The sequence below is a fragment of the Chanos chanos genome, chromosome 12, assembly GCF_902362185.1.
Source record: "Chanos chanos chromosome 12, fChaCha1.1, whole genome shotgun sequence".
NCBI lineage: Eukaryota > Metazoa > Chordata > Actinopteri > Gonorynchiformes > Chanidae > Chanos > Chanos chanos.
The window spans coordinates 24,639,363-24,652,177 of record NC_044506.1 but is presented as its reverse complement, the minus strand read 5'-3'; the positions used below and the strand labels follow the sequence as shown (position 1 = coordinate 24,652,177).

Here is a 12,815-nt window from a genome sequence, read left to right as displayed (position 1 = left end):
GCCTACACCAACAGAAAGTCCAACATTTCTGTTGAGCAGATCCCTGTGAACACATGCATGTGTGTGCTAGAGCAGGTGCTAGCAGTGCAAGTCACAGTGTCATTCCACTTCACTGACATATCCCAAGCATGTACAACATGCTTTCCAACTTTTGCATGCTTTCCAGTCTTCCAGCTGCTTTCAAGATCTGTCACTGTAAATCTCTGTTTGACCAAATGTTTGAGTTAAGTAAGTTAGGTTTGGAGGAAACGATCATTTAGTCTGGATAATCTTTCTTCATACATCAAAAAGTACTACTATCAAACGAAGCTCTGTATGCCACCCACAGTAATGACCACTGGGGCTAATAAGGCAGACAGGGAAACTCAGTCTGCGACCTCTTTGATTCCTGATGGCTTTGGAAAGTGTCAAAAGTCATCTCAGAGGGGGCAGGTCATCTGCGGCTCCCACTCATCACTGGAAGGTGACATAGACATTGTGTCTCATTATTTGGGTTGATTTAGTTTAGATTATCACCTGTGTAATCAGTTAGGATTACTACCTGTGTAAGGATTTTCACTTCCTGTGTAAGGAGTTCTGATATGTGCTCTGTTCAGGGCTCTGTCTTTCAGCCACTCCATGAGTAAGTCACTGTGCAATTTCGAGTTCAATTGTAAAAGTCTATTTTCCAAGTTTCCATTGTGAGCTGCATTTGGAGATTGTACTCCTACATTGTACTTCTTTTGTACAATTGCTTTCAAGTTGTATCTGTATTACCCAGAGCATAATTAACTTTGTTTTCCTTCCTGCTACACACACAAACACACACAGAATTCAGAACTGATGCATTCCACTGACTGTGATAAGCGGGCCCCAGTATTCGTGCAGCTGAAGGACAGACATACTAGCAGAGTAAAGCTTGCATGCATGTTTGCACAGTCATGGTGTGATGATAACAATGGTAATAGTGTTACACACATACAATGCATATGGATGTATTCCACACAAACTGGTGGCAACAGAGCTGACAAAATACCATGTTCCAGAGAGGATCAAGGACCTCATATTGGACTTTTACAATAGTTCAGTTTGAGATTTACCTCCGGGACAACAACATGTGCATGGCATTGCCTAGAGAAAGGCATCATCACTGGTCGTACCATTTCCGTGTCCTTTTTTGCCTTGGCAATGAACATGCTGGTAAAGTCAGCGGAAGTGGAATGCAGGGCCCCCCTGTCCAAATACGGCACACGTCAACCTCCAATCAGAGCCTTCATGGACGACCTAACAGTCACAGTAACATCAGTGCCAGGATGCCGATGGCTTCTCCAAGGGCTGGAAAGGCTCGTCGCATGGGCACAAATGAGTTTTAAGTCCACCAAATCCAGGTCCCTGGTCCTGAGGAAGGGAAGAGTGGTTGAGAAGTACCACTTTTCTTTGGGGGGAGTTCAAATTCAATTGGTGTCTGAGAAACCTGTGAAGAGCCTGGGGAAGATCTTTGACTGTGCCCTGAGAGAAACTGCCGCAGTCCAGTCAACCAGTACAGAGCTGAAAGTATAAGTCAGGACTTCCACAGAAATTTAAGGCATGGATCTATCAGCATGGCATCCTGTCAAGACTTCTCTGGCCACTGCTGATAAATGAAGTTCCAATGACCAAGGGCTATGAGTGAAACATCAGCCAGTCCTTCCAGAGGTGGTTGGGCCTACCAAAGAGCCTAAGCAGCATTGCCCTGTATGGGCACACCAACAAGCTGCAGCTTCCTTTCACCAGCCTGACAGAGGAATTTAAGGTCACCAGAGTCAGAGAGGTGACGCTTTATAGAGACTCGACAGACACCAGAGTCTCCTCTGCAGGCATCACAGTTAGAACTAGGAGGAAGTGGTGGGCACAGGAGGCAGTCGAACAGGCAGAAGTGAGGCTGAGACACAGCATCCTGGTAGGCTCTGTGGTTGCTGGACGAGCCGGGTTTGGTAGCTATACAAGACCTCGCTACGACAAAGCCCAGGGGAGAGAGAGATGTCAGTTGGTCCAGGGAGAGATCTGTGCAGAGGTGGAAGTGGAATGCTGGAGTAGGACAGTGGCTATGCACAAGCAGGGAGCTTGGGCTAATTGGGATCATACAACTGCCTGTAAGATCACCTGGTCAGAACTTTGGAAGAGACTCAAGTTTTTGATCCAGTCAGTGTATGATGTCCTTCCCAGCCCATCCAACTGGCATTGCTGGGGTCTGACCAGTACCCCTGCATGCCTACTGTGCCCAGCAAGAGGTTCCTTGGAGCACATCTTGAACTGCTGCCCGAAAGCCCTGGGAGAGGGGAGGTACAGGTGGCGTCATGACCAGGTGCTGAAGGCAGTAGCTGACACCATCTGCACGGGAATCCAACAGAGCAAACATCAGCTCCCAACAAGGCACAAGATCGCCTCTGTCACGGCAGGAGAAAAAGCTCAGATAGAGCTCAGGGCCTCAGCTGGGCTGCTAGCCTCAGCTCGTGACTGGCAGCTGAAAGTGGACCTAGGGAAGCTGCTGAAGTTTCCAGAGCACATTGCGAGGACGACACTCAGGCCAGATTTGGTCTTAACATTGGAGGGGTCTAAGCAAGTGGTCACGTTGGAACTTACTGTCCCCTGGGAAGACTGGATCAAGGAGGCCCACGAGCGGAAAAAGCCCAAATACCTCGGGCTGGTAGAGGAGTGCAGAAGGCATGGGTGGAAGGCCCGATAGGAGCCCATTGAGGTGGGCTGCAGGGGCTTTGCAGGGTGGTCTCTACACAGTTCACTCAGTCTCCTCAGCATTAGAGCGTAGCAGAAAAGCCACCAAGAACATCACAGAAGCTGCAGAGAAAGTGTCAAGGTGGCTGTGGATCAAGAGGGGTGATCCATGGTGTAGTGCACTTGGACACAATCCGGGGACTGATCACCCTCGGCTGGGTCACCCAGGTGAGGGTGTCTGATGATCTGAGATCCGAAACACCCTATGACCCTTGCTTCATCACTGATGATGTGTCCAAGTCGTACCTCCTGTTGTGTCAAGAAACAAAAACTGTACATTTAGTGCCAAGACATTCAAATGAATGGCAGTTATATACCTCACTCTTACCTCTCTAACCTCAGGGGTCCTTTGGGCTCAACACATTAAATCTTTCTCTTTTTACACTACATAATGTAATAAAGCTCTGAAGAGTCATTATATTGCTCTAAGGGACACCATTTGTCATTCTAAAATAGTGATTTAAATCTAGTGTGGATATTTACCCAGCATAGTAATTTGGCTGAGCTAATACTTTAGGTTGCCTGGGAGATCCAAAGCTAGTTAAAGCAGTGTTGCCACTCAAACTCCAACCCGCTTCTGTCCCAGCCTCACTGATTTTATTGAAAATTGCACACAGTGTGTGAGTGTGTGCCTGCGAGCTTGTCTGTGATATCCACTTGTTGCCTGTTCAGGTCAAAGTCACATACAGTGTATGTCCCCAAGTCACCATGTGCTGTGGCAACTCCTTATCCACATGCACACACACAGAATGAATACACACCTCTGTCCCTCTCTGTTTCTCAGCAATGTCTTGCTCTGTCTCACGACCAAACAGCCAAATTAACATCAGAGGTGTTAACAAAAGCACTGTTTTTTTATGAACCTCAGTCTTCGCTGATTATTGACTTATGAATAAGAATTTAATGAGAATTTCCCAAAATGAATCCCTCCTCAATTTTAATCTATTTCACTTACTGCCCTCAATTATTTTCTGTATAGCATTCTATTCTGTTCTTTTCTTCCTTTTGTAGAATGAGAATTCAGGACTCTTATGTAATTCTGTGTGGATGTGTGAACTGCCTGCTACTATCACTGGAGCAAACAATGCCTTACCACTGATAGTGCCTGAGAGTATGGGTATGTGCAAGCATATGCATGCGCTGTGAATGTATGTCCTCACAATGCATAATGCACACAGCTATGGTAATATTATTTTGTATATTCTGCATATATATATATATTTGGAAATAAGTGCAAAATTCTTAAACAAGAGTGACGTTGAGGGTACTACAAACCCACATTTTTTGCACCGATAAGATATCAATCATTAATTTTTCTGCAAATACAATCTTTAATTAATCTTGTGTCAGTATGTGAGGTGTCTACCATCAATGGACATGAAGATATTATAAATAAAACAAGGCCTGGTGACATATTTGGGTCATTTTCATAGGACCAAATTAGTATGTGGGGTAGCTACCAGGAACATAAAAATGTACATGGAAACTGCGTATGGTTATTAAGGGTACGAAGTGCCAATGTCCTTCCGTTTTCCTTCATACAAAAAGTAGATGTCCATTTCAGGATTACATTTTTTTGCCTCAGTATCTCCATGAATCAGTGAATAATGGAACATAGGGATTCCACTTATCAAGAAAACACCAAGCATGTGCCCAGTTCAGTCCTGTTGTTCAAGTTTTATGTTATTACATGTTTCTTATATCACATGTAATTTCTAGTACATAATTTGTTACATCGCATATCATTTTCAGTAAAGTTATTTGGTTTTGTTTTACTGAGTATCTTATTGTTTTTTAAATATGGGATATAAAATTTAACTACTCCATTGAATATAGCATCTATCAGAGTTTATACCTTTTTCTATAGTGAGGCCCTGATTGTCAAGAATATAGCTTGCTTTAATGACCTACAGTAAAATGAGCCTATAGAAAACATCTATTTCTTTACTCTAATCAATATTTCAGAGGCTGGGACACACATAGGTGCAGCTAAAAAGCTTCTTCATTATGGATGTTTTTTTTTTTCCTAGAGGTAAAACAATACCTTTAAATATGTGCATTTATCTATGAAGGGAACACAGAAGGACATTGGCACTTTGTACACTAAATGACCATACACTAACAGACAGGAAGATAATTCTGACAATAGTTACTTTAAAAATCAAAATTTTTAAAAAGATGTAGATCTATTGTATGTTTAAAATTGTACATTTTGTTTTATTTCAGTAAACATGTTCACACACTAAACTGTGCAAAAAATTAAGTTAACTTCTCTGTTCATACCTCTATACTAAACTTTAGTGACAAAAAATGATGGTGCTACTGGAAATGCCATAGCTGTTTACCATAGGTCAAACACCCCTGTACTGCCGGTTTATCATTAGTAAGGTATATATGAAAATATATTACAATTTGGACTTCTGAGGACATTCCTAAGTCCAAACCTGGTATCTTCAAATTGTGTGGTCTAATGAGATAAAGCAGTCCAACAGCATAGTGTGTGTGGAATCTAATGAGATAAAGTGGTCTGACAGAATAGTGTGTGTGGAATTTCATGAGCAGTCCAACAGTGCAGTGCGTGGAATTTCATGAGCAGTCCAACAGTGCAGTGTGTGGAATTTCATGAGCAGTCCGACAGTGCAGTGTGTGGAATTTCATGAGCAGTCCGACAGTGCAGTGTGTGGAATTTCATGAGCAGTCCGACAGTGCAGTGTGTGGAATTTCATGAGCAGTCCGACAGTGTAGTGTGTGGAATTTCATGAGCGGTCCGACAGTGCAGTATGTGGACCTGAACCATGACATGACACTCATGCACAGCGTCATATTCGTTCAGCGTGAAACTACTCGGGTCGCAAGGTTCTGCAAGTTTATCACAGCATGTGAAAGGCAACTATGACAACAAACAGAATAAGCAAAACTTCTACCCAAATTTATCAGCTTGCACTGAACATCCACTTCTACCATTCGACATCTGACAGGCACACAGACAGGGAATTATGAATGAGTTCAGTCTTTACCTGTCTGCCACTCAGTAGCAGAAGTAATCATATCTGACACTAGGCTACAGTTGCAAGCCTCGTTTAGTGAGGAAACAGACCACAATGGTTCAGTAAAAAGAGTATCATGTCCAATTTAAATGACATGTATAACAGAGGCTGATGACTTTTGGTGTATAAGCTTTATAAAGTGGTGAGCTGTAGGGATCAGGGAGCGAGTGAAATTTAAGGTGAATGAGGCCTGGGTTCAAACCCTGGAAAAGACACAGTATTTCTCAGGATGTAAGGATCTGTAAAAAGAGATACTCCAGTAGCCCATACAATATCACATATTCTGACCACTATGAAATTCACTAGGCTGTAGAAGTTCCTTTGTTGTTGCAATTTTTTTCTTTTACTAGAAGACAAATGATGTATTTTTATGTGCAAAGGAGGACACAACAGAAGATATATTGTACAGGTAGAAATATATAGTGGTAAATGTCTCTGTGTGACTAGAAAAAAAAAGCCACTGTCCTTATGAAAGGTAACGAGTTGTTTCTGAACTTATTTTGAATATTACATAATTAAGAAACAACACACCTGTTATAGCTGGTTAGTCTAAATACTGTCAATTTTTAATCCTTCTATAAAATAGACTGTCTTTAAAACTACAAGAAAAAGACCTTGAAACATCTGTTCCTCAATGTATTACAAAGTCCACTTTTCTAAATATTTCAAAGTACAAACGTTTTACAAAACAACAAAAGAAACCTACAAGTTATTGCACATTATCACAGTTCCTTCTTCAAAAACAAAGGTGTACTGTTAGATTGGCAGGTAAGTTGCGAGCCAATCCATAAACAACTTCCCTTCCTCACCCACCCACACACACACACACACACACTGTACAGCACAACACTGACACACTCAAATGAACCACAAGCAATTTTCATATATCACAAATATTCATTTCTTACAAAGGCTCCTATTTATCACAATTCTGTTTATCTTAAATAATAAATAAGTGCAGATGGACATAAAGCACGGGTTAGGGCATGTCATTAGTTCATTTAATATAATGTGTGCTTAACCCTAACCTCCCCCATTCCCTGTGTCAACAAATGTGCAACTCTTCATAAAGTTGTCCCATAGACACACATAGCGTCTGAAATGTTCTGTTTTGGCAGGAGGAATTGTTCAGAAACAGACATGCTAGTTTTTCATGGCTCTGTACACACACAAGCAAACCCCTCTTCTTAGAGGACAGGAGGAGTGAGAGACAGGGCAAGAGAACTCATTTGAACATAGACCAAACAAATAAATAAATAAATATACATAAACAGATCAGTATGGTGGTTCGTGTGATCTACTTGTCAATAAGGCCAGCTTCTTTAATCTTAGTGTAGAAAAACTTCTCCAGCAGGTTGGCACATTTGTAGTACTCGCTTTCAGGTGGGTTATATTCACGACAGTTGGTGAAGATTCTCTGCATGTCTGCCATAAAGAGCTTTCTCGTGGTGTAGTACCTACTCTTCAACCGCTCACTCATTGTTTTTAGATCTGCAAATACACACACAGACACACACAGACACACACACACACACACAGACACACACACACACACACACACACACACACACACACAGACACACACACACACACACCAGGTTTAAAGTTACTTTCAGCAAGTCCATGCTCCTGTAAAACAATGTGTTTCCAATGACAATCAGTCAGACAAATTTGCTAGTTTTGTTTGAGTGGTTTGGGGAAAAAAGCCATAGTCAGTGATATCAAGCACTACAAATATAATATAGCCCTACAATATGTTCAACACTATAAATATAGCCCTACAATATGTTCAACACTATAAATATAGCCCTACAATATGTTCAACACTACATTTAAAAAAAAAAAAGATCTCTCTTGCTGTCTGTATTTGGGTAATAATAGCCTTGCATAAGCAGACACTGAGGCATACCCATAGGGAAGCGGATGACCTGGTAATATCCAGGAGCCTCTGTTTTCTTCACAGGCTCCATGAAAGGCCATGCGTTCTGGTGGGACTGATAAAAGAACACACACAAAGAATTCACATGCCAGTACAGTAAAAAGCCCTAAACAGTGTGTACAGTATGTGTCAGACAGAGCATGTGAGCTTTCTATGTCTGTGTGTGTGTGTTATGTGTGTGTTTGTCTGTGATCACCTTGACGTGCTGCAGGATGGCTTTTAAGGTGCTGTAGAGTTGGTCTGGATCTTTGAGTTCCTTCCTGTCAGAGGGAAACACCATTTTAAAGAGACATACAGACAGCTATATGCATGTATACATGAACATACTCAAACATACAAACACACATGGAAAAGTCATGCTCAAATAGTATCACTTTTATCTTGTGTGAGATCAAATATATAAATGGAAAACAATCAGATGATAAAAGGACACCAACCCTTTTCCTTGAGGCTTCCAACCTGTCTCACCTATTGAAAGAAACAGAAACAGAATTTACATCATTGACCAGACAGAAGATAAAATAACTGCCACAATTTGCCTCATTATACAGTGTGGGATTTTTTTAGACTGGGATAGGACTGTTCTATACTGTTGCTTTAATAGTGTTCACATTTGGACTGAGTTCTATACTGTTGTATAAAGAGTTTTATACAGTGTTCACATTTGGACAGAGATCTATAGTGTTGTATAAAGAGTTTTATACAGTGTTCACATTTGGACAGAGTTCTACAGTGTTGCTTTAATAGTGTTCACATACGGATGCCTGGGATGCTCTCAATAGGAATCTGTCGAACTCCCTCCTTAAAACAGGAGAGTCCAGGATACACCTTCCGAATCTGAGCCTGCTTTCGCTCTATCAGCTTCTTAATGATCTAAGGGAAGGAGAGAGAGAAAGAGAGGGAGAGAGAGAGAGAGAGAAGAAACCTATTTAAATTTAAAGCACCAAAAGAGGGCCGGGGGACACAGAACTCTGACATTTTTTCACATACACACCTCTTTCTGTTTCTTGATGATGACGGAGAACTCTGTGTACGGTATGCTGGGGTTCAGTTCACAGCCCATCAGAGTGGCTCCCTCATAGTCTTTAATGTAGCCCACATACTTAGACTTGGGTACCTTAATGTCTTTCGAAAAGCCCTTTCAACAAACAGAAAAAGAAATACTGACTTTTACATTCCAGTCTAACTGATGAACATTGATTTCAAAGTCTGAGGCAATAAATACAAGTTTAGATGTCATGAATCAGCTCTGTCATATCATTGCCTAACTAACAAGGAGTAAAAATCAGCTGCTACTAATTGCCTAACAAAAAGCTGCCTCAGCCTCCTGACAGAGTAACCCTACAAAAGCATATTTTCCCCTGAGCTGGCAGGAGTATCACACGGGAGTATCACACTGGAGTATCACACTGGAGTATTACACTGGAGTATCACACTGGAGTATCACACGGGAGTATTACACTGGAGTATCACACTGGAGTATTATGTCTTCCTGTTTTTGTAAACCGCTCATGGATGACTCGAAAAAAGCCCTCACACTCTCTAAGACACTGACTCTCTAAAACACCAACTTTCTAAAACACCGTCTTTCTGAAACCCTGACTCTCTAAAACCCTGCCTCTCTAAAACACTGACTCTCTAAAACACTGACTTTCTGAAACCCTGACTCTCTATAACACTGACTCTCTAATACATATTCTAGAAGACTTCTGAGTCCACTTCGCAGTAGGGCTGCTACCAACAATAATTTTGCAACTGACTAATCTATTGATTATGTCATCGATTATTCAGTTAATTTCTCCCATGAAAATATAACTCCACTCCACTCCAGAGGGATTTACACAAACAATGGCGGTCTTTTAGTCAAGTGCAGGATTTGTAGGAAATTGTAATAAACTGTAATAAAGGGGCTAAAAAGTAATGGTCTGCAATACAGAATAAATATAAACAATATATAATCAAGATGGAGAGATTCCCAACAGAAAATCAAAAATACCAAAGGTTTCTATTGTTAACTACACAGGTTGAGTGGTCCAACTCAAACCAGGACCTAAAACAACAACAAACAAAATGATTAGTAGATTGAGAAACTGCGACTTGATGAATTTATCTGCGTTATTTAATCAATTGTGTTGATTAACTGCAGCCACCCTACTTTGGAAAAGCCAGCAGCTGGCTTTTTGAAGTCACTGACAAAATGCTGGCTTGCTGTTTGAGATAGCTGTTGAGGTAGATACAAGCATTTTTTACGGAGCCAATAGACGACTGACCTGTTTCTTGAAGTAGCCAATGGCATATTCGTCTGCATACGTGAGGAAGTTGAGAATGTCGTGTTTGATGTGATATTCCTTCAGATGGTTCATCAAATGAGTACCATAACCCTGCGAAAGGTCATCAAAGGTCAAATGGCAAAATGAATCACATAAATAATAAGTCCCTCTCTCCCTTTTCTCTCTCTCTCCCCCTGTCTTTCCCTCTCTCTCTCTCCCTTTTCTCTCTCTGTCTCCCTGTCTTTCCCTCTCTCTCTCTCTCCCTGTCTTTCCCTCTCTCTCTCCCCCTGTCTTTCCCTCTCTCTCTCCCTGTCTTTCCCTCTCTCTCTCTCCCTGTCTTTCCCTCTCTCTCTCTCCCCCTGTCTTTCCCTCTCTCTCTCCCCCTGTCTTTCCCTCTCTCTCTCCCTTTTCTCTCTCTGTCTCCCTGTCTTTCCCTCTCTCTCTCCCCCTGTCTTTCCTTCTCTCTCTCTCTCCCTGTCTTTCCCTCTCTCTCTCTCCCTTTTCTCTCTCTGTCTCCCTGTCTTTCCCTCTCTCTCTCCCCCTGTCTTTCCCTCTCTCTCTCTCTCCCTGTCTTTCCCTCTCTCTCTCTCTCCCTGTCTTTTTCCTCTCTCTCTCCCCCTGTCTTTCCCTCTCTCTCTCCCCCTGTCTTTCCCTCTCTCTCTCCCTTTTCTCTCTCTGTCTCCCTGTCTTTCCCTCTCTCTCTCTCCCCCTGTCTTTCCCTCTCTCTCTCTCCCCCTGTCTTTCCCTCTCTCTCTCCCTGTCTTTCCCTCTCTCTCTCCCCCTGTCTTTCCCTCTCTCTCTCTCCCTTTTCTCTCTCTGTCTCCCTGTCTTTCCCTCTCTCTCTCTCCCCCTGTCTTTCCCTCTCTCTCTCTCCCCCTGTCTTTCCCTCTCTCTCTCCCTGTCTTTCCCTCTCTCTCTCCCCCCTGTCTTTCCCTCTCTCTCTCCCCCTGTCTTTCCCTCTCTCTCTCTCCCCCTGTCTTTCCCTCTCTCTCTCTCCCCCTGTCTTTCCCTCTCTCTCTCCCCCTGTCTTTCCCTCTCTCTCTCTCCCCCTGTCTTTCCCTCTCTCTCTCCCCCTGTCTTTCCCTCTCTCTCTCCCCCTGTCTTTCCCTCTCTCTCTCCCCCTGTCTTTCCCTCTCTCTCTCTCCCTTTTCTCTCTCTGTCTCCCTGTCTTTCCTTCTCTCTCTCTCCCCCTGTCTTTCCCTCTCTCTCTCTCCCTGTCTTTCCCTCTCTCTCTCCCCCTGTCTTTCCCTCTCTCTCTCCCCCTGTCTTTCCCTCTCTCTCTCTCCCTGTCTTTCCCTCTCTCTCTCCCCCTGTCTTTCCCTCTCTCTCTCCCCCTGTCTTTCCCTCTCTCTGTCTCCCTGTCTTTCCCTCTCTCTCTCTCCCTGTCTTTCCCTCTCTCTGTCTCCCTGTCTTTCCCTCTCTCTCTCTCCCTGTCTTTCCCTCTCTCTGTCTCCCTGTCTTTCCCTCTCTCTCTCTCCCTGTCTTTCCCTCTCGCTCTCTCCCTGTCTTTCCCTCTCTCTCTCCCCCTGTCTTTCCCTCTCTCTCCCCCTGTCTTTCCCTCTCTCTCTCCCTGTCTTTCCCTCTCTCTCTCCCTGTCTTTCCCTCTCTCTCTCCCCCTGTCTTTCCCTCTCTCTCTCCCTGTCTTTCCCTCTCTCTCTCCCCCTGTCTTTCCCTCTCTCTCTCCCTGTCTTTCCCTCTCTCTCTCCCTGTCTTTCCCTCTCTCTCTCCCCCTGTCTTTCCCTCTCTCTCTCCCTGTCTTTCCCTCTCTCTCTCCCCCTGTCTTTCCCTCTCTCTCTCCCTGTCTTTCCCTCTCTCTCTCTCCCACTATCTTTCCCTCTCTCTCTCCCACTATCTTTCCCTCTCTCTCTGTCTGTCTTTCCCGCTCTCTGTCTGTCTGTTTTTCCCGCTCTCTGTCTGTCTCTTTCCCGCTCTGTCTACCTGTCTTTCCCTCTCTCTCTCCCTGTCTTTCCCGCTCCCTCTCTCTCTCCCTTTTCTCTCTCTCCCTGTCTTTCCCTCTCTCTGTCTCCCTGTCTTTCCCGCTCTCTCTCTCCCTGTCTTTCCCGCTCTCTCTCTCCCTGTCTTTCCCTCTCTCTCTCCCACTATCTTTCCCTCTCTCTCTGTCTGTCTTTCCCGCTCTCTGTCTGTCTGTCTTTCCCACTCTCTGTCTGTCTCTTTCCCGCTCTGTCTCCCTGTCTTTCCCTCTCTCTCTCTCTCTCCCTGTCTTTCCCTCTCTCTGTCTACCTGTCTTTCCCTCTCTCTCTCCCTGTCTTTCCCGCTCCCTCTCTCTCTCCCTTTTCTCTCTCTCCCACTATCTTTCCCTCTCTCTCTGTCTGTCTTTCCCGCTCTCTGTCTGTCTGTCTTTCCCGCTCTCTGTCTGTCTCTTTCCCGCTCTGTCTCCCTGTCTTTCCCTCTCTCTCTCTCTCTCCCTGTCTTTCTCTCTCTCTCTCTCCCTGTCTTTCTCTCTCTCTCCCTGTCTTTCCCTCTCTCTCTGTCTCCCTGTCTTTCTCTCTCTCTCTGTCTCCCTGTCTTTCCCTCTCTCTTGCATCAGGGTTGGTATGTGACAGGACTAAGTAAGGCAAACTACTCAAAACAGTCAAAGTGAAAAGGGCTATGATTCTGAATAAATGACAGGCTGAAGATCTCTGACCTTAACTTGTTCGTTTGACGTCACGGCACAGAAGACTATCTCAGTGAAGCCCTGAGACGGGAACATTCGGAAGCAGATTCCCCCAATCACGCGGCCATCTTTAATCAAAGACAGAGTCTTGTGTTTCCTGCATGTATTAAGACAAAGCACACGCAAAGTCT

At 43.9% G+C, this 12,815-nt stretch overlaps 1 protein-coding gene and 1 pseudogene across 1 annotated transcript in view; one reads left to right on the top strand and one right to left on the bottom strand.

Annotated features, from left to right (window-relative positions):
• The first annotated feature begins 937 nt into the window (after positions 1 to 937).
• LOC115824919 (uncharacterized) lies at positions 938 to 2,933 on the top strand (annotated as a pseudogene).
• Positions 2,934 to 6,245: 3,312 nt separating this feature from the next.
• Positions 6,246 to 12,815, bottom strand: part of kat2b (K(lysine) acetyltransferase 2B) — a 15,420-nt gene continuing 8,850 nt past the window's right edge. Inside the window, exons 11-18 of the mRNA XM_030789217.1 lie at positions 12,655 to 12,781; positions 10,008 to 10,118; positions 8,732 to 8,875; positions 8,496 to 8,610; positions 8,175 to 8,205; positions 7,934 to 7,997; positions 7,708 to 7,792; positions 6,246 to 7,289 (exon numbers count right to left, since the gene is read on the bottom strand). Coding sequence (XP_030645077.1) covers positions 7,096 to 7,289; positions 7,708 to 7,792; positions 7,934 to 7,997; positions 8,175 to 8,205; positions 8,496 to 8,610; positions 8,732 to 8,875; positions 10,008 to 10,118; positions 12,655 to 12,781 — 871 coding nt within the window. The 3' untranslated portion in view covers positions 6,246 to 7,095. The remainder of the gene's footprint in view (positions 7,290 to 7,707; positions 7,793 to 7,933; positions 7,998 to 8,174; positions 8,206 to 8,495; positions 8,611 to 8,731; positions 8,876 to 10,007; positions 10,119 to 12,654; positions 12,782 to 12,815) is intronic.